Here is an 18,626-nt window from a genome sequence, read left to right as displayed (position 1 = left end):
CTGCCAGGGTTCCGGGGCCATGGCTCTGGGGAGACCATCTGAACTGACCTTGCGGGATAAGACCTGAAGGTAGATCCTGGATTCCAGGGAGAAAAAATCCGGAGTTGAGAGCACGATATGAATCCTCTGAGAAGGTCTATGTTCTGCAAAATCCAAACCGGAATTTGACATTTGGTTAACTGAATCGTCTTCTCTCCTGTAAACTCACTCTTCTCAATCTTTCTCTACTTTTTGAAAACTAAGTCAGAAGCCTTCCCAGAAGCAACTAAACCTCAGCCAATTATTGAGTTGTCTTACTGTGTGCCAGACCTTGTTGGGGGGAGTAATTGAGGCACAGTTCCTGCCCATAAGCTAATGGATGGTCGTGCTCCTTGTGGGTGCTCCCCATCAGTTTCCTGCCGTTTGCATCATGCTAGAGTAACCCACATTCCGCCTTTTAGAAATGGATTCTCAGGACTGCCCTAGTGGTCCAGTGGTTAAGAATCTGCCTGCCAATGGAGGCGGCATGGGTCCCATCCCTGATTGGGAAACTAAAATCCTGCGTGCCACATGGTATGGCCGAAAAATAGGGGAAAAAAAAAGAAAAAAAGTATTCTCCATACTATTTTCTAGCCTCTGAAATTTTTAAATCCAATAACATTATAACAATTTGTGGAGTATGGATTTTCACCCAGTTTCACCACCCTATAAAGGTTTTTATTCCTACAAGTTTTCTTCCAGTCCTGGTTCCCACTTGCATATATCATGTACAGGTTGCTTTTATAGGACACCCTCCAACTGTGCTTCTGTGCGTTCCTGGACGTGAACCACTGATTTAGAGGGTGGGGTGGGGGCAGTTTGCACCTGACCCACTGAGGGGCTGCTGTCTAGTCCTCACCGCCTCCTCCTTTCATTAACATTCTTTTCATTCCCAATTGCAGAGGGTTTTCAGGCTGATTTCTGTTGTTCCTTCAAACTCGATAAAGCTGCCCATGAGATGCAGTTCAGCCGGAGTGACCAGCATGGCGGTAAAACAAGTTCTGTGCATCTGACGGCCAAGGCCCAGAGCAGAGACCGAGCCAAAGCAGGCCTGGCAGAACCAATGAATCATGACCAATTTCATCTAGTGCCTAATCACATCGTGGTCTCTGCAGAAGGAAACATTTCTAAAAAAACCGACTGCCTCGGCAGAGCACTTAAATTTGACAAAGTGGGCTCCGCTCAGTACCGGAGTGCATCTGAAGAGAAAACCAGCCGGAGAGACTCCGCAAAAGGCAGCGAGTGCTCCCCCGGCCCTGAAGGCCACCGGAAAAACTCGTCCAGACCAGATCACGGTCCTGACAGCAAACTCTCAAGCCTCCTAGTAGATTCGCACCTGGAGATGACCTGTAATAGCTCCTTCCAGGACAAGACACTGCGGAATTCTCCAAAGAATGAAGTTTTACACACAGACATCATGAAAGGGTCAGGCGAGCCCCAGCCCGATCTCCAGCTTACTAAGAGTTTAGAAACGACATTTAAGAACATTTTGGAACTCAAAAAGGCTGGGCGGCAGTCCCAGAGTGACCCCACGGTTAGCGGCTCTGTCGAGTTAGATTTCCCCAACTTTTCTCCAATGGCTTCGCAGGAAAACTGCCTGGAAAAGTTCATCCCGGACCACAGTGAAGGCGTCGTAGAAACTGACTCTATTTTAGAAGCAGCTGTAAATAGTATCCTAGAGTGTTAATAGCGCAGTCCTCCCCGCACCCACCCCAAGACCCCGCCCCGGACAAGTTACATTCTTTCCTGGCAAAAGCAATGGAAACGGTCTCCTGTCTCCAGCCTGCTTGATCTTTCATCACAGGTTATTCTTTCTAATTTCAATCCCATTCTTTGTTTAAGAGCAATACTCGTCGTGGTTACAGGGAGATCCTTCAGTAAAGCTGATCCTTATTAGAAAGCAGTCTGATAGGCCCTATACATTTCAAGTGTTTTAAAAGTGCTTATCGTCATTTTTGTTGTTGTTTATTTTTTTCCCCAAACACTGTAATTCAATGAGATCACAGTACACTTGGCCCTAGGCAAAATTCTGACAATCATAAGTCATTTGAAAAGAACAGACTTTATTAAAGAAAATCAAACAGGACTGTTAGAAGATACTTTTTAAAGAATATCCCCACTGTATCTCCAAATTTGGGCTTTGAGGGGGGTGGGTCTTGGGGTTGTCATGGGCCAGGAGACCACATGGCTCTCCCCTCGGCCATCTGTGAGCAGTTAGTCCTGGCTGCTCTGCTGGGACCCACAACCCCGGCCTGAGCGCCTGTAGCGCACAAGCAGGGCTTCCTGTTCATTCAAGTGCTTTTCTGATGCTCCCTGAGCAAAACCTCACCTCTTCAGCATATCCACGTTGAATTTCATCTAGGGAAAACTTTGTTTTGAGTTGCGACAGCATGACTTGAGATAATCTCACCAGGCAAAATAAAGGAAAAATGGAAACCAGTTAAGTGGCACAGTGTACAGGGGAGGCCAGGATCGAGCCTTGAGGAATATAATATGTATATATGTAAAAGCATATATATTATGTTCACTGTTGAGAAAAAAACAAGTGTTTTGCATTCTACAATTGGATCTAGTCAACATACAATGTATGTTTTTGTTGGTTGCTGGGTTTTGTTTCATTCGACCTCTCTTCGCACCCCCTCCCACAACAAATAGCCAAGCATCGAAAGCACTTTCATTTGAAAACTGTGTTATAATTTTTCAGTTTAAATGTTAAGGGGACTTTGGCCTTGTTTCTGCTTCTTGTTGTCTGAGAACAGTAGTCACACCCCCCGGCAGCAATCATTACCAAAACACAGACAAACCAAAGGTAACCAGGCAGCCCACCACTGAAAGGAAAGCTCTGAGACCCGGATGCCCACTTGAGAGCCAAAGGACACGCCCTGTCATGGTTTGTGTTTGGCCCATGTTCGTGTTCATGGGTGTGACTTACTGCTTTATTTATTGATATTTCTTTTCAGGGCGCTTTCCCATTTTCCTTTCTTGTGTGCCTGCCCCAGCCCCTCCCATTTCTGTTGTCACTCTCATTCTCAATGTCACCGCGACCATCAGTGTCCCCTTGCATTGGGAACGCTACACGTGGCATTCCGTGTGTCCTGACATACGTGTGTGCGTGTGTCTGGGCTGTTCAGGTACAGAGGTTATTTTGGCTACAGAGTGTACACAGTCACCCTCCCTCTTATGTGGACAGGCGCTCATCTCTTCTGTCCATCTCTCTGGCTTTAGAGGAATTCCCACTGGTCTTCACTCGAACACGTTGCCAAGATCTACTTCTGGCCTTCCCCAACATGAGGACAACCCCCCGTCATCATGTTGGACCTTTCTGTTCCAGATTGGCCTTCAATGGAAAGGAGGGCTTCTGATTCCTAGAAAACACAACAGAAGACCTAGACTCTGCCTGCCCCTTAGTGCTCCCCCACACACACACAGAGAAATCCTGGGAGACTGCCAGTCTTCACAAAAGTAAAATACCTTCTCCCTACTCCCACCCCTGAGCCAATAGAAACCGGAAAGTCTGGGCCATTTCACGGTTGCCATGTTTTCCTTATTGTGCCAATGTCCAAGTTGCAGATTTCCCCTTTTTTCCCGTATTGTAGCATATTAGAAAGATAAGTTGGTATTGCCAGTTGGAACTTTCTGTTTGGGCAGCCCTGGGATAACACCCTGCTCTGAACCCCATGATGTCACAGGCTCTTCTTCTCTTAGGGCTCATGCTTCCCTAATTACTAGCAAGACTTAAAGGTGGTTCCTCCTGATCAAATTCTTCTCATTGTGGAAATTTATACCTGGAAGCCTTCTTGGAGGCTACTAATGAGTTACATTAATTACCGAATCAGTGGAATTCTCAAGAGACAAGATAGATCCATGTACATTTGTCACCTCTCTTCTGCCCTGCCCTGCCCTGCTACCCCAGTCCCAGCTTTTCAATATACCATCTTAAAGGGTTTTTTAAAGACTTGACACTTGTCTAGAAAACAGAGAGCCTAATTTACCAAAATGAAACTTGTAAATTTTTGTGTCCTTGTATGTAAGTTTACTTTTAACGGCGGAAAGATTCTAGATAATGACAAATGACGATTACGAAGTATATTTGATTCCTGTGATTAGGTCCTGACTCGCATGTCGAGGCCCCTCTGGTGGAGGGTGAGAGCTCAGCCTCCGATGGCCAGTGTTCAGTTGTTGAGGTTCATTAGTCGAAGTTAAGTTTTAGAGCTACTCGTACTCAGTAACAAAAATCATTTTCTTTTCTTTCTTTTTTTTTTCTGTTGCTGTTGTGGAAGAGTGTGAATTTGTTATTAAGCATTTGATTTTCTGTGTCCTTAAGTACTGCCTAAAGATAAAGCAAATTTTAAACTGGCAATTACGAAAAAGAACTATTTTAGCGCTGAAGAATTTAGTAGACTTTGTTAGATTAGGGAGGCCTTACAGACTGACTTGACTTAAAGAGGATGCGTCACTCACTGTCAGTGTGGTGTGGGCTTTATTTGCTTCAATACCTTCATTTGTATAGTATGTCTCACTTGAAATTGCTTTGTATACATTTTGTAAAAATATTTATAAAATGTTTTGTAAAAAAAAGTATAACAAATTGCAGTTTATTTTGTTATGTTGGATAAATACTGTTAAAAGAAACCAGTCAGTAACTATATTGTTAATCCATGGTTAGGAAATGTTTAGTTGGAGATTACAAAATGAAACAACCATTGCAATACAGCCAAAGATTTGGGAAAATGTGCAACTGTGATTGTCTTGATTTTGCAAAGAAGAGTGGCTGCTTTTCCCAGAAGAAAAGGGTAAGTAAGTGTCCAGCGGGCTTTCTGTTATTAAATCCTGTTACCCAAAACTAGCTCTGCCAGTGAAGGGGTAGGATTTTAATTGATCAGCCTTTCTAAACAGTTGCCAATTAAAGTTGGTCAGTGAGAAAGTTTAGCCATGTACATGTCAGGCCTCCCTCCCGGGACTCCTGCCATATGGGCCCTTAACTAAGGAAGGAAAAATGAGGTCATTTAAAGGTCTCAATCTGCAAGAAATTTCCTTTAGTCATTATATTTCTTTTGTTTCTGCAGGGACAAGAAGGCTAAGGGATAGGTTAAAAAGATTAAGAACTGTTTGACATGAGACTTGTTCCAGAATGAACGCGTTTCCCTTTGGATTCACACATTTGACCAAATTATATTGAGAAGTAACCCCTGTTATGTCTATAAAGTCAGCCCCAGGGGCACTTCTGAATTCCTATACTCCCTCCCAAGTGTAACTTTACCGAAATGGTCAGGAAAACTACCAGAGTGGAAACTTCGTGGAGTAAGGGTCTAAGACTCCTTACCTTTTTCTTTGGGGCCTAGAATTTATACTTAGCCTCCTTATTTTATGGTTTAATGGCTCCCTTTCCCACCCCCACCATTAGGTGGTAGCAGTTGGGATATCAAGATTCTTCAGCAATCAATATATAAAGAGGAAGTCCTTCTCCTATATCTTAACAGAAGTTAGAATAATGACGTCAGTGGACGGATCCCTTAATATCTTCTGCAGTGGTGTCCTGCTATCGAGCTTCTCCCCTTGCTAAGGACAGATACGTGTCCAACATGACACTCGCCCCTCTGCCCATTTGCCGTGGGTGTGCCCCGTGAATAAAGAGAAGGATCATCTGGCTACTTGGTTAGGAGTGAAGTCTGTGTGTTGCGCGGGAGCATGCACAGAGGAAAAAACCTTCTCTTAGGATGGTTAGAGCCCTGAGGCCTGTGTACGAGAGGCCCTATCCCAGGAGAGGGGCCCTAGCACTACCTGATGTGGGGAGAGTAGCCAGGGAGTTACTGGGGGAAAAGGGAAGGGAAAGGAAAGAAACTCTACCATCTTGGGGCACAGCAGCAGCATCGCTCAGGCAGGATATCTGTGGCACTGGATCTGAGCTCTGGCTCTGCTTCAGAGACAGAGGGCAGACTCCCAGGCATCTGGCATTAAGTATCAAACTATCAAGCAGTTTGCAGGCAGTGTGCTAAACCCTGGGCATCTACAGATCACTCAGGTGTGATGTCTATGCTCAAGCATCCCAAGTCTAGAGAGGAAACAAGTCCATAAATAGCTACATTCCAAGAGAAAAGAAACTTGGGGCTAAAATGTTTCCAGATCTCCACTTGGTAGAGAACCACGATCTATATGCCCATGCCCCTCTTATTTCCATGGTTCTTAGTGCAATTTCCTAGGGTACGTTTGAGAAAAAATAAGTATGATACTTTTTGCATGAATGAAGTTAGAGGAATTTTATAGTGTTAACTATATGGAGAAATCTGGTGCAGCAGACACACAAACTGTAGGAGCACCTTTGCAGTATCAAGTGGATTCTAAAGGATACATACAGGCTAAAGTGAATAGCCTGTATGTATCTACACTGCTACTGCTAAGTCACTTCAGTCGTGTCCGACTCTGTGCGACCTCATAGACAGCAGCCCACCAGGCTCCCCCGTCCCTGGGATTCTCCAGGCAAGAACACTGGAGTGGGTTGCCATTTCCTTCTCCAATGCATGAAAGTAAAAAGTGAAAGTGAAGTCGCTCAGTCACGTCCGACCCTTAGCATGGACTGCAGCCTACCAGGCTCCTCCGTCTACGGGATTTTCCAGGCTAGAGTACTGGAGTGGGGTGCCATTGCAGGTTAAAAGGCCTTCATGAGTCCCTGATCTATATTCCTTGTAGGCATGTGCTGGAGCAAATCATGTGTGAAGGTCAAGGAAAGCAGTACAATGGGAGGTGGGAGTGGGTGGGCACAGAAAGTGTCTTTAGCAGCAGAACCTGGGAACAGGCCCCAGGACTTCACCTAAACTCTCATCAGACAGCTTCGTGCAAGTTACTCTCATCCTTTGCTTCCTTGCCTATCAACTGGGAAGACTTGTCCTGATTCTCCACTTTTTAAGGTGTAAAATGAAGCATTAAAGGAATGTGGAAGGTAGGAAAAGCTAAAGTTCCATTCATTATCCCCTAAATAATTCACAAGAGATCTGGGTGGTTCTGTTTTGCATTTGCTCTTGCCTACAGCATGCTCTCTGCCCACCCCCTCAGCTCTCCTGTGTCTACCCTCAACCCTCAGGAGGCTGCCGCCCTCCACCAGTTCTCCTTTTCCCCTTTCACATTTGCTCCCTTTGCTCGTTGTTTATCAGGACCTAAAGCTTCTGTCCTGGAGACAGCAATGGCCACACACTCCGGTACTCTTGCCTGGAAAATCCCATGGACGGAGAAGCCTTGTAGGCTGCAGTCCATGGGGTCGCAAAGAGTCGGACACGATTGAGCGACTTTACTTTCACTTTTCCCTTTCATGCAACCCGCTCCCGTACTTTTGCTCCCTTTGCTCATTGTTTATCAGGACCTAAAGCTGCTGTCCTGGAGAAGGCAATGGCCACCCACTCCAGTACTCTTGCCTGGAAAATCCCATGGACGGAGAAGCCTGGTAGGCTGCAGTCCAGGGGGTCACAAAGAGTCGGACATGACTGAAGTGACTTAGCAGCAGCAGCAGCAAAGCTGCTGTCCATGTTGTCTTTCCCAACTCCAGGCTCACCTGGTTGCTCTCTCCCACCTGCCGCCTGGGGGCCCCATGGCACTCTCTGAGGAGGCAACCAGGAAATCCTGAAACAAAGTCGACTGCAAGGAGGGTCCTAATCCAAGAAAGGTTTGGGGCGGACGGGAAATTGCAAGTTGGGCCCACTTTTGGGTGTGTGGGGTGTGATGCTTTTGCCTTACTGAGAAGGCATGGATTCCAAGTAATCCCAAAATGCAGATATGTTAGGAAAGGAATCCTGGGGCCAATTCAGAGAACCACAGAACGTTGGCTCTGAATTTTTTATTATGGATCCTAGTTCCCCCATCAGGGATCTAATCGGTGCCCCTGCACTGGTGTCTTAACCACCGGACCACCAAGGAAGTCCCTTGCAAGGTGTCCTAAAAAAACAAACAAACATAGTCAAGTGGTTTCTAAAACAGGCAAATCACAAGAACCTAAGAGAGTGCGTTCTTAAACTAATACGTAAGTGATAAACAAAGGGCACACCACAAAGTGTAAGTCTTTCTCCTATTCCAGGCCCTACTCCCATTTCCCCAAAATGACCTCTGTCAACACTTTCCTGTTAGTTGTGTGCTAGTTGCTCAGTCGTGTCCAACTCTGCGACCCCGTGGATTGTAGCCCGCCAGGCTCCTCTGTCCATGGGATTCTCCAGGCAAGAATACTGGAGCGGATTGCTATGTCCTCCTCCAGGGGATCTTCCAACCCAGGGATCTTCCCAAACCCAGGTCTCCCGCATGGTAGGCAGATTCTTTACCGTCTGAGCCACCAGGGCAGCTCACACTTTCCTATATATCCTTTGTACTCTATTACAGAAAATTCAAGAAAATTACAGATTTCAACAAAATTACAGAAAATCAAGATTGAAAAATCTTGATTTTTCAAATGTAGCCAAATGTCTGGGAGTTTTATAGTTAGGATTCTTTGGTTTTATGTAACAGAAACCCATCCGGTCAGTTAACAGCATAGAGAAGTTTTATAGGAAGGATAAAGATTAAAGGGAAGATTGAAGAGCTTGAAGACTTCAGGGAATTTTCTGCTAATCCAGTAATTAGTACCCTGTGCTTCCATTGCAGGGGCCATGGTTTTGATCCCTGGTTAGGGAACTAAAATATCTCAAACCAAACAGCATGGCCAATAAATAAATAAAAATTAAAATTCTAAACTTAATTAGCAAAAAATTAACTTAAAGTATTTGGGGGTCAACTTCCAAAAACAAAAGAACTTGAAGACTTGAGAAAGAGAGAAATAAGAAAACTCCAGGAGGCCTTAGGAGGTAGAAATCCTTAAAAGTCTTGCCCTGGACTAATTCTGTTTCTTCCACTGTCACACTGTTGAAGATTCAAAATCTGGAGGAGAGAGGGTTAGGGTCTTATGGGCAGGTGGGAGTTGAAAAGATGTTCCAGAGACCCCTTTCAATGGATGTATTGGGAGGTCAAGTGTGTTTGGATTTGATGCCCCAAAGACTGTACACAACAAAGGAGAGCTCACTCAGCCCACAAGAGAAAAGGGGACGGAGGTCAGTAGGCCAAAAAAGAAAAAATACCACTGAGATCTCAGGACATAAAGACCTAGCTCACTGCAGATATCAATAATTGCTTAGTCTTCCATAAATTGTTCTAACCATTCCCTCATGATGGACAACTGAAATGGTCAAGAAAAAAGAACTGAGGCCTGTGCGGTCTGGCTATAAAGAATCAGATTCTAGAGGTTGTATATGGCCATGCCCCATTCTCATCTATCTTGCCCAGAGCTCAGGGCGTATACTCAATTCACTATAAACATGTAGTCAGTGAACATTCTGGGCTTGAGAAGTACTCCATCTCTTTTTCTCTGGATCAGTCTGGTAGAATGACGGCTTTGGGTCTGAGAATAAGTGTTCTGCTAGCACCATCTGCTGGCCCTGGAAAGCCTCTGCTGACTCCTGGCCTCCAAGTCTCAGCCAGGGGTGTTACATGTTACTAACACCTCTGAAAGAACTTTCAGTACCACAGAACCTATCTTGTATGTGCAGAGGGGAACTTACAAAAACATTTACTTTGTTTCTTGTTTACTATGTAATGGATGTTTCATAGTTTTCTGGCCTTTCTGTTTTTGCCTTTCCACAAAGTAAGACACATGGTGAGGTGCTGAAAGAGGGAGTAAAAATGAGCCTCACACCACAGTCTGTGATTCTAAAGACCATGTTGTCCTCTGACATTTATTCATCAGGTACTGAGCTCTGTGCATGGTTACTTTATGGTTGAACTATTAATAGTTACATAGCACTTACCAAAATGATGTTTTGAGCTTAGATGGTAAATAAGTCCCTGCAGGTGTCCATTGTTTTGAGAGGTGCTGTAGAAGATTCAGAGAAGTATGTGACAAGTTCTCAGCCTTCAGAGAACCCAATCTAGTCAGGGAAACAATAAGCCAGACAATACAGGATAATATTTGTGGATATGCCTGCAAGTGTGTGCCTGCACGCCTGCTAAGTCGCTTCAGTCCTGTCCGGCTCTGTACAACCCTATGGACTTCAGCCCCCCAGGCTCCTCTGTCCATAGGGATTCTCCAGGCAAGAATACTGACCTGGGTTGCCATGCCTTCCTCCGGGGGATCTTCCCAACCAGGGATCAGCCCCCTGTCTTTTATGTCTCCTGCATTGGCAGCAGGTTCTTTACCACCAGTACTACCTGGGAAGCCCCCATACCTGTAAGTACTAACTGTCAAATAATGACATTGCTTTAGACCTTAAGATAAATATATAAATACATGTAAGATAAATATATGTACTCTGCTAGACATATGACAGTGCCTGGAGCATTTTTTTTCTTGTCACAACTTAAATAAATAATATATATTTGAAAGATAAATATATGTACTATGCTAGACGTGTGGCAATGCCTGGAGCATTTTTTTTTTTTTTTTTTTTTTGGTCACAACTGAGGATGCTAGACATCCTATAATGCACAGGACAGCCGTCCCTGTCCTGTCAAAGAATTTTCTGGCCCCAAATGCCAGTAGTGCCGAGACTGAAAAACCTGTGCTTACGACCCTTAGATCAGTGATGAGCAAAGCAGGTATGATCTCTGCTCTCCTAGTATCATGGGGAAGAGATGTTAAAAATACAATAGCTTCCTGACAGAATTCAAGAACAGAGACTACTCAAGAACCTTGCTCGTCAAAGTGTAGTTTTCAGACCTGAAGCATCTGTATCACTTTGAAGCATGTTTAAAATATGTAGAGTATTGATCCCCGCCCCTTCCTGAATAAAAAGCATGTATTTTAACAACATCCTCAGGTAACTCCTATGCACATTAATGCCTGAGACACGCTGCTCGTAAGGCTTCCAGAAAAGACAAGACGTGAGTTTTCATTGTTTTATGAAAACCAGGAAAGGAGGAAGCATATTCCAGGCGGTAAGAGCTGTATGAGGGAAGGTCCTGAGATAGTAAGTTGGAATTTCTAGTTTTCGGTTCAGCACCAGTAATAACATAGTGTTAAAGTTCGCTTAGCGCCAGACTTTGTGCTAAGAGCTTTAGATGGAGTAGTTCACATAACTCGCCTGAAGCTAGTAATAAGGCAAGACCCATTATGTCTATCTATGGGAAAAAGGAAGTCAGGGGTCAAAGAATTTGCTCAGGGATCCACTGACGGAGCCAGGCCGACGAAATCACAGCTGCGTTTTTCCACCATCTTGCTGTTGCTGCTGCTGCTAAGTCGCTTCAGTCGTGTCCGACTCTGTGCGACCCCATAGACGGCAGCCCACCAGACTTCCCGTCCCTGGGATTCTCCAGGCAAGAACACTGGAATGGGTTGCCATTTCCTTCTCCAATGCATGAAAGTGAAAAGTGAAGTCGCTCAGTCGTGTCCGACTCCAGCGACCCCATGGACTGCAGCCTTCCTCCGTCCATGGGATTTTCCAGGCAAAAGTACTGGAGTGGGCTGCCATTGCCTTCTCCGAGGTGGTTCTTATTCACCTTTACCCACAAGAGAGCGCCAAAGCCGTAGTCCCAGCTCTACCCACCCAGCCACGGAGACGCGTAGCGCAACGAGCGGAAGCCGGAGGCCCAGCGCCCACACTCCACCGGAAGTCAGTGCATTGTGGGAAGCGTCTCGATGTTTATTTACATCCCGGCCTCCAGCGTAAAGCGAGTTCACTTAGAATGGAAAGGACTGGATTCTGAAGATGACACGGCTCCGAAAAGCTTCCAGGAAGTGCGAAGGAAGCTTTGTGTAACTTTTGGCGGGAATCAAGGCTAGCAAAACCTCAGCGGTTTACTACTACTAAGACGGCCCGGGCCGCCCTGCCTTGAGCTAGCGTAGACGTCTCTATGGTACAGTAAACATAGAGAGGCGTCTCTCGGCCCTACGGGGTGGGAACTGCGCATGAGTAGTAGCTGCAGCGTTGGAAAAATGGCGGAAGAAGAGTAAGTGTTTGGGGAGGTGTATCTCTGGCGTGGCTTCTTGAGCATCCGATGCCATCCACGGTGTTTAGTTCTCGCTGGGGGAAAATAAGGGTACTTGTGGACTGAAAGAAGAGAATAGGAAAGGCTCCAGATTACAGAGAGAGGAGTGAGGCGCCGTACGGGTTGGTGTGGGTGGGCGAAGTGGGCCGCCGCGGAGCTCGGGTCATCTCAAGGGGGCGAGGATTGACTTTCGGGCAGCGGTCTGAGAGCAGGCTGGGTTCCCCCAACTGCTTAAGTGTTACCACTGTAGCTGGGTCTGCACGCGACCCAACTCCACGGGGCGGAATCTCATCGCTGATAGTGTCTATAAAGCTGTGGCAGCATTAGCTCTGTTGACGTATATAAGGACCAGTGGCTGTGGGCTTCGTGACTTATTAAGTCTTTGGATCCTAGGAAATATGAGGGGTCCATTTTGAGGGCTAGTGTTAGAAACCACAGATTTCGAAAGGGCCACAGCCCTTAGGAATTTGAAGATAGTGTTTGCCTAGGCCCGGGATATCTTTTGGAAATCTGGTGCATATTTGTTTCTTAAGTACTATCGCTGGTCTCCATTTTCTGTATCAGGCCAAGAAGAAAGATCCCTTTGGTTCCAGAGAATCTCTTGAAAAAGAGGAAGGCTTATCAGGCCCTCAAAGCCACCCAGGCAAAACAGGCGCTTTTGCAAAGGAAGGAGGTAATGGTGGGAACCAGGTGGAGGGAATTAGAGTTTGTGTTTGAGTTGTTCCAGCACGTGTTGAACTAGGCTTGGTACCGATGGCCCCTTCCCCCATCGGTTGGGTTATACCTGGTATTGGTTTCTTGTCTTTGTTTAGCAAAAAATGTATCAAACACTTTCCACGGGCAAAGTACTGGATTTGAGTTGTTAAGGAAGAAAGTAATTGCAGAGTTCCGGGTTCATACCAAGTGATTTGAGAGACCCGAATTTGTACCTGGAAGATTTTTAATGTACCAGTTTTGTACAATTTTTGCTATTTGCTACATGATTTTGGAGAAATACATTTTGGAGGCAGTTTATGATGCCTAACACAGTGTTAGGATCCCTAAACACTTGATGGTAAACATTGCTGCTGCTGCTAAGTCCCTTCAGTCTCGTCCAACTCTGTGTGACCCCATAGATGGCAGCCCACCAGGCTCCCCCGTCCCTGGGATTCTCCAGGCAAGAACACTGGAGTGGGTTGCCATTTCCTTCTCCAGTGCATGGAAGTGAAAAGTGAAAGTGAAGTCGCTCAGTCGTGTCTGACTCTTAGGGACCCCAAGGACTACAGCCCACCAGGCTCCTCCGTTCATGGGCTGACAGCACGTACATTGATTTTTTTGTTTGTTTATCAGGGACTTTTCCCAATAGTTCCCACGGCTTCTCAGCTTCACTTCTTTCTTGTCGATCTTGTTTTTAAATTATATAAGAATAGAGGGGACTTCCTAGCATTCCAGTGGCTAAGAATTCTCGCTTCTATCCCAGGGGGGCATGGGTTCAATCCCTGGTTAGGGAACTAAGATCCTGCATGCTGAAATGTAGCCAGAAAATAAGTAAAAATAAATTAAAAATAAATAAAAACAGGATGTTTGTTTGTGCCCCCTTCCAGAGGATAGGGGAAATAAGCTCTATAAATAATGACTAGTGAATTACCATTGTGAAAGAAAAAGATGACTACAGAGGCCAAAAAATGGTGATGATGGTCTACCTTCTCTGTAGCAGAGGAAAGGAAAACAAGTCAAGTTTAAGCGACTAGAATGGTTTGTACATGATTCCTGGCGGCAACTACGGGACAGAGTGCGACTCAGACGGCTAAGAGTGAAACCTCATGGCTTGGAGGTGCCAGACAAACATTCCTTGGCCTTTGTTGTACGCATTGAAAGGTAGGGAACTTGGGGGATTCCATGAGGCTGGGGAAACTGTTGGTTCAGCTTTAGACCCTTTTTAGGGAGATGAGATTTAAGCCCTTATTAAGGCAAGCTGTGCTAGGAATTCTGGGCTAAGCAAAACAGATTTTGTCTTCAAAATTAGGGAGACTGGAGGACTTCCCTGGAGGTCCAGTGGTTAAGGCTTCACCTTCCAGTGCAGGGGCTGTGGGTTTGATCAGTGGAAGTAAGATCCCACCTGCCTTTGTAGCCAAAAAACCAAAACATAAAACAGAAGCAATACTGTAACAAATTCAATAAAGACTTCTAAAGTTAGTCACCTTAAAAAAAAAAAAAGATTCGGAGATAGGGACTTTCTGATGGTCCAGTGGTTACGACTCTACACTTCCATTGCAGGAGGATAGGTTTGATCCCTGGTGAGGGAACCAAGAATCCCACGTGCCACAAGGTGCAGCCAAAAAATATATAAATATATTAGGGAGACTGACATTAAGCAAACAAACATGAAAATATACTAACTGCTGTGAAGGCAAAGTGCTGGGTGTTAGGACTCGGGGGCCACAGTGTGGTCTGTAGTGGTTTAGGACACTTGAAGCAGGAAGCTGTGGCCTGCCCACATGAAAAGTTTGGGGGGCAGCTTTCCAGGCAGAGATGCAGCAAGTTCAAGTGCAGGATCAAGGTGGTTTCTTAGGAACTGAACCAGGGCCCAGCAGATGGCGCAGTCAGTGCTGGGGGAGCTGTTTCACATTCAGCGGTAACCTTGCCTGTTCCTGCCTGCACATGCAGCGTTAGCTCTCCCTTTCATACCCACTCATCCAAGTCAGAAACGTGGGGTTTTGTTTTTATTTGGCTGCAGCAGGTCTGTTTGAGCACACAGGATCTTCGATCTTCATTGTGGCATGTGAGATCGAGTTCCCTGACCAGGGATTGAACCTGGGCCTCTAGCATCAGGAGCACAGAGTCTTAGCCACTGGACCACCAGGGAAGCCCCAGAAACCTGTGGGTTTTAAGTATGTGTGAGCCTCCTATCCTTGCCCTTGCCCATAATCTCTTCTCCTTTTTGCCCTTTTTTTTGTATTTTTTAAATTAGAGTGTAGTTGGCTTTCATTGCCCATGATCTCTTTTCTGGACTATCACATCAGCCGTCTAGCTAAACTTCCCAGACTTTGGTGTCACTTTCTTGTTTCTGTTTTATAAGCTCTCTTTGGTGATGGTCAAATCTGGTTATGTCTCCTTTACTTAAAATCTTCTCTAGCTTTTAATACCCACAGACACAAGTCCATGGTCCTTAGCTTGACAAATACAGCCCTCCCCATTACAAGTCCAGGGACCATTTCTGTCCCTGTAGCACCTCGGCCGTTGCTCCACATAGCGTGGTGAGTGATCTGTTTACATAGCTGCTTCCCACTCAGTTAACTCTGTAAGTCATGCTCTGTGTCCTGCCCTCTGGGTGCCCATTAGTGGCACACACTTCATGGTGCCTGCTGGGCAGAGCCTGACTTTGCTGTTCATTTCAGGATTAATGGGGTGAGTTCACTGGTGCAAAGGACCATTGCCAGACTTCGCCTAAATAAGATTTTCAGTGGCGTCTTTGTGAAGGTGACCCCTGAAACCATAAAGACGCTTCGTATCGTGGAACCTTATGTGACCTGGGGGTGAGTGTGGTTTTCTGTGTGGATTCGCGTCACATTATAGTGGAGAATGCTGAGAACACTGGGCGCGCAGGGCGCTGTTCTCCAGCGCTGTTACTGAGTCAGGGGAACATCGTGCCACGACCACAGTCATCGGGGGCCAACTGCCCGCCGTAAGAACCTTGAACATGGAGCAGGTAGCGCAGGGGTTATTGGTACAGCTCAGAACGGTTTGAACAGGGCTGTGGTAGGGCTTGGTCAGCTGTAGGTTAAGGCTGAGTAAGATAAGAGATTATTAGAATCTTGAAGCAGAGCTAGGGTGGTATTCCTTCAAACATTAAAACCCCAAAAAAGACTTGGATTTCATTTCAAACTTTTTCAAACTCTTGAATAGGGTCACGTAAGGCCAAAGTCCTAGATTATAAGCCACAACTTTATTTTTGCTGGGAAATAAACATCTTTACCTGGCGAGCATTTGTATCTGTAAATTGTAATTTCTAATTACATAGTTGGGGCTGTGTGGGTGTTTTCCACCTCTTTGGGTGTATGCTTCCCAAGTGTCCCAGCTGCAGTGTGTTGAGGACACTCCTGGGGAAGGGGGTTGGGAGACTCCCTAGCCAGGCTACAGGACTGCGCTGCCAGCGTGGTGCAGCCTGCCAGGGGCGGGGCGGCACTGTGATTGAGCTTCGTTCTACCTCACATAGATTTCCAAATCTGAAGTCTGTTCGGGAACTCATCTTGAAACGTGGACAAGCGAAGGTCAACAACAAGGTCATCCCTCTGACAGACAACACAGTTATTGAGGAGCACCTGGGTGAGTGTTTGAGGAGTCAGCAGAAAGGGTCCCCAGAACTTGCCAGAGTGCTGAACTCTGGCACATCAGAGCCTTGCAGTATGTGCTGGGAAAGTGCTAAATACAGGAATCTGAACCTTGTTTCTTAGGGAAGTTTGATGTCATTTGCTTGGAAGACCTCATTCATGAAATTGCCTTCCCGGGGAAGAATTTCCTGGCGATCTCAAGGTTCCTACGCCCTTTCCAACTCTCAGTGGCCCGTCACGCTACCAAGAATAGAGTGGGCTTCCTCAAGGAAGTGGGCTCACCAGGCTATCGAGGTGAACGCATCAATGAGCTCATCCGGCAGCTGAACTAAACCCAGGTGAGGTGGGGCTGAAACTGCCCTTTGGTGGACTCTCAGTGGGCCAGGCCTTGACCCCTGGAAGGTCATCTTGCATTTACAAGTGTATGAGAATAACTTTGGGTGGGAGGTGGCTGGAGATAGTTGAAACAGTGAGTCCCTGGTTAGGACGTGGGGCTGTGTGTAGCTCAAGAGTTACAGGATAGAAAACACTTGCGTGACCAGAAAACCTTCTGTGTTGCTATGTTCATTTTAGCTGGAGATGGAGAGAGAATAATAAACTAATTTCACAAAGGATATTCCTTCCTCTGTTGAAGGAATCTTAATTCTTGAAAACTTTTATTGTTGTGGTTACGCTTAGGTTAGGGTTACAGTACGTCTGTATTAATGAAGTTGTTTTTTCTTCCTCAGCGTACCTGAAAACAGTGCACTGGAAGCGTGTGTTTTGTTTTATGGAATTGTTCAGTATCTTCAAGGAAGATTGTTTTCTGCTAGAATATATCTTCAGAAACTGGAGGGAAGGGCCAGGGGAAACATGGCAACGTTCCCAGCAGACACTGCCTCCCACCTCAGTTCCAAGGAAGAGTTCCTGTGATGACCACCGTCCCACTCTGAAACCAGCAGAAGGCTCATGCCATGAAGGAGAAGTCCTCTTTTGTCACGTCTATCCTGGGCGTTACTGTTGGTGACTGAACACTTACCTATGAATGCAAGACAGCAGTGGACCAAGCCCAGGAGCATGTTGAACCTAGGGTTTCCTGGGGCCTTGTTTTTGGAAGAACTTGAAGTTAGAATTGAGTTAAATTAGAACTTGAAATTAAAATTGAAAGCACACAAAAACAGTGCTTGGTTGTCTCTCCTGCGAGTTCATGTTCTAACTTCAGCGACAGCTTGGCACGCTCTCGGGCCAGCTCTGGGTATATCCAGTGTCTTAGCATTGCAGCTGGCTTAGTGCTTTTCTCTAGCTCAGGATTTTAACCTACTCTTGGATCTGTGAGAAGGGCCCTTTCCCAGAAAAACATACACTCCAGTTTTTTCTTGGAAGTTTAGGCTATTTGTAGATCCTTCTCAGGGACCCAGGGACCTTATGTGAAGAAGTCCTGCGCTATCAGGATTGGTTACACAGGCTCTGATCTTGCAGCCTCCTCTGGTTCTGTGCCCTGTGGGAAGACCAAAGCTTACCAGGGTTTTTTTTTCCCCCTTTCAAGCCAAGTGGATGTTTTCTACAATATGGTAGAATGCTGAGCCCCTGTGCCATTAATCAGTCAATCTAAAAAGAAGTGGAAAACTTAATCCAAGCCAAATTTAAGAATCATAACTCAGAAAGAGCATCTCAGAAAGCCCTAAGAACTGTTTTGCCTGCCCATTAGAAGTGAAGATACAGTTACATAAATTTTTTGAGAGAGGAGGGCTGTACCTCAAATAACATTGACAGCTGATACAGTCCAGACCTGAGTGCCATGGGGCCCCTTATCAAGATGGAATGTTACCTCTAAGGGCTTGTCTTAGGAGAATATTGCTCTTTATGGTGGAGTGGAAATTTCTGCCAATGAGGAAACTTTGGTCAGTGCATAATGCAGCTAGACACAATGCACAGTGGCAGGAGAGAGAAGGCCACAGAGATTTCTTGTTTTGGAGATTTCCTTAGTCCAGTGGCTAAAACTCTGCTTTCAATGCAGGGGGCCAGGGTTCAATCCCTAGTCAGGGAACTAGAGCCCAAATGTCTTAAGTTTGCTTGCATGCTGCAAAGATGGAAGATCCCATGTAGAAGATCTGGCTCAGCCAAATAAAACACTTAAAAGTCTTGCTGTAAGGTATATACTTCACAGTTTCCCTCTGTTCATCTTTCATCTTTTGACAGAAAGTGTTAGGTGACCAAGTATTTGGTCCCTCAAAGCAGGGATGGCGGCTTGCCTGCTGCAGGGCCATTAGGTCCCTTGATGCCAGGTCCTGATAGCCTGGTTCTCTCTCTCTGGGGGTTATGCTAGCA

General features: G+C 45.8%; 2 protein-coding genes and 1 non-coding gene across 4 annotated transcripts in view; 2 read left to right on the top strand and 1 right to left on the bottom strand.

Moving 5' to 3' along the window:
• The window catches only part of BICRAL (BICRA like chromatin remodeling complex associated protein), a 78,216-nt gene extending 73,715 nt beyond the window's left edge, over positions 1-4,501 (top strand). For both annotated transcript variants that reach the window (XM_055571396.1, XM_055571397.1), the window contains exon 12: positions 921-4,501. In XM_055571396.1, the coding sequence (XP_055427371.1) occupies positions 921-1,705 (785 nt within the window). In that variant the 3' untranslated portion in view covers positions 1,706-4,501. The remainder of the gene's footprint in view (positions 1-920) is intronic.
• Positions 4,502-11,639: 7,138 nt separating this feature from the next.
• Positions 11,640-17,476, top strand: RPL7L1 (ribosomal protein L7 like 1). The gene is made up of 7 exons (XM_055571393.1): positions 11,640-11,970; positions 12,574-12,682; positions 13,703-13,866; positions 15,387-15,524; positions 16,205-16,314; positions 16,443-16,657; positions 17,048-17,476. The coding sequence occupies exons 1-6, from the start codon at positions 11,930-11,932 to the stop codon at positions 16,649-16,651; spliced, it is 771 nt and encodes a 256-aa protein (XP_055427368.1). The 5' UTR covers positions 11,640-11,929; the 3' UTR covers positions 16,652-16,657; positions 17,048-17,476.
• Positions 14,782-14,854, bottom strand: TRNAR-CCU (transfer RNA arginine (anticodon CCU)). Its single transcript has one exon. It is a non-coding gene; the product is annotated as a tRNA-Arg (tRNA).
• Positions 17,477-18,626: the final 1,150 nt, after the last annotated feature.

Source organism: Bubalus kerabau, chromosome 3, assembly GCF_029407905.1.
Source record: "Bubalus kerabau isolate K-KA32 ecotype Philippines breed swamp buffalo chromosome 3, PCC_UOA_SB_1v2, whole genome shotgun sequence".
NCBI lineage: Eukaryota > Metazoa > Chordata > Mammalia > Artiodactyla > Bovidae > Bubalus > Bubalus kerabau.
Note: the sequence above shows the minus strand (reverse complement) of the source record. Positions and strands in the feature narration are given on the sequence as shown.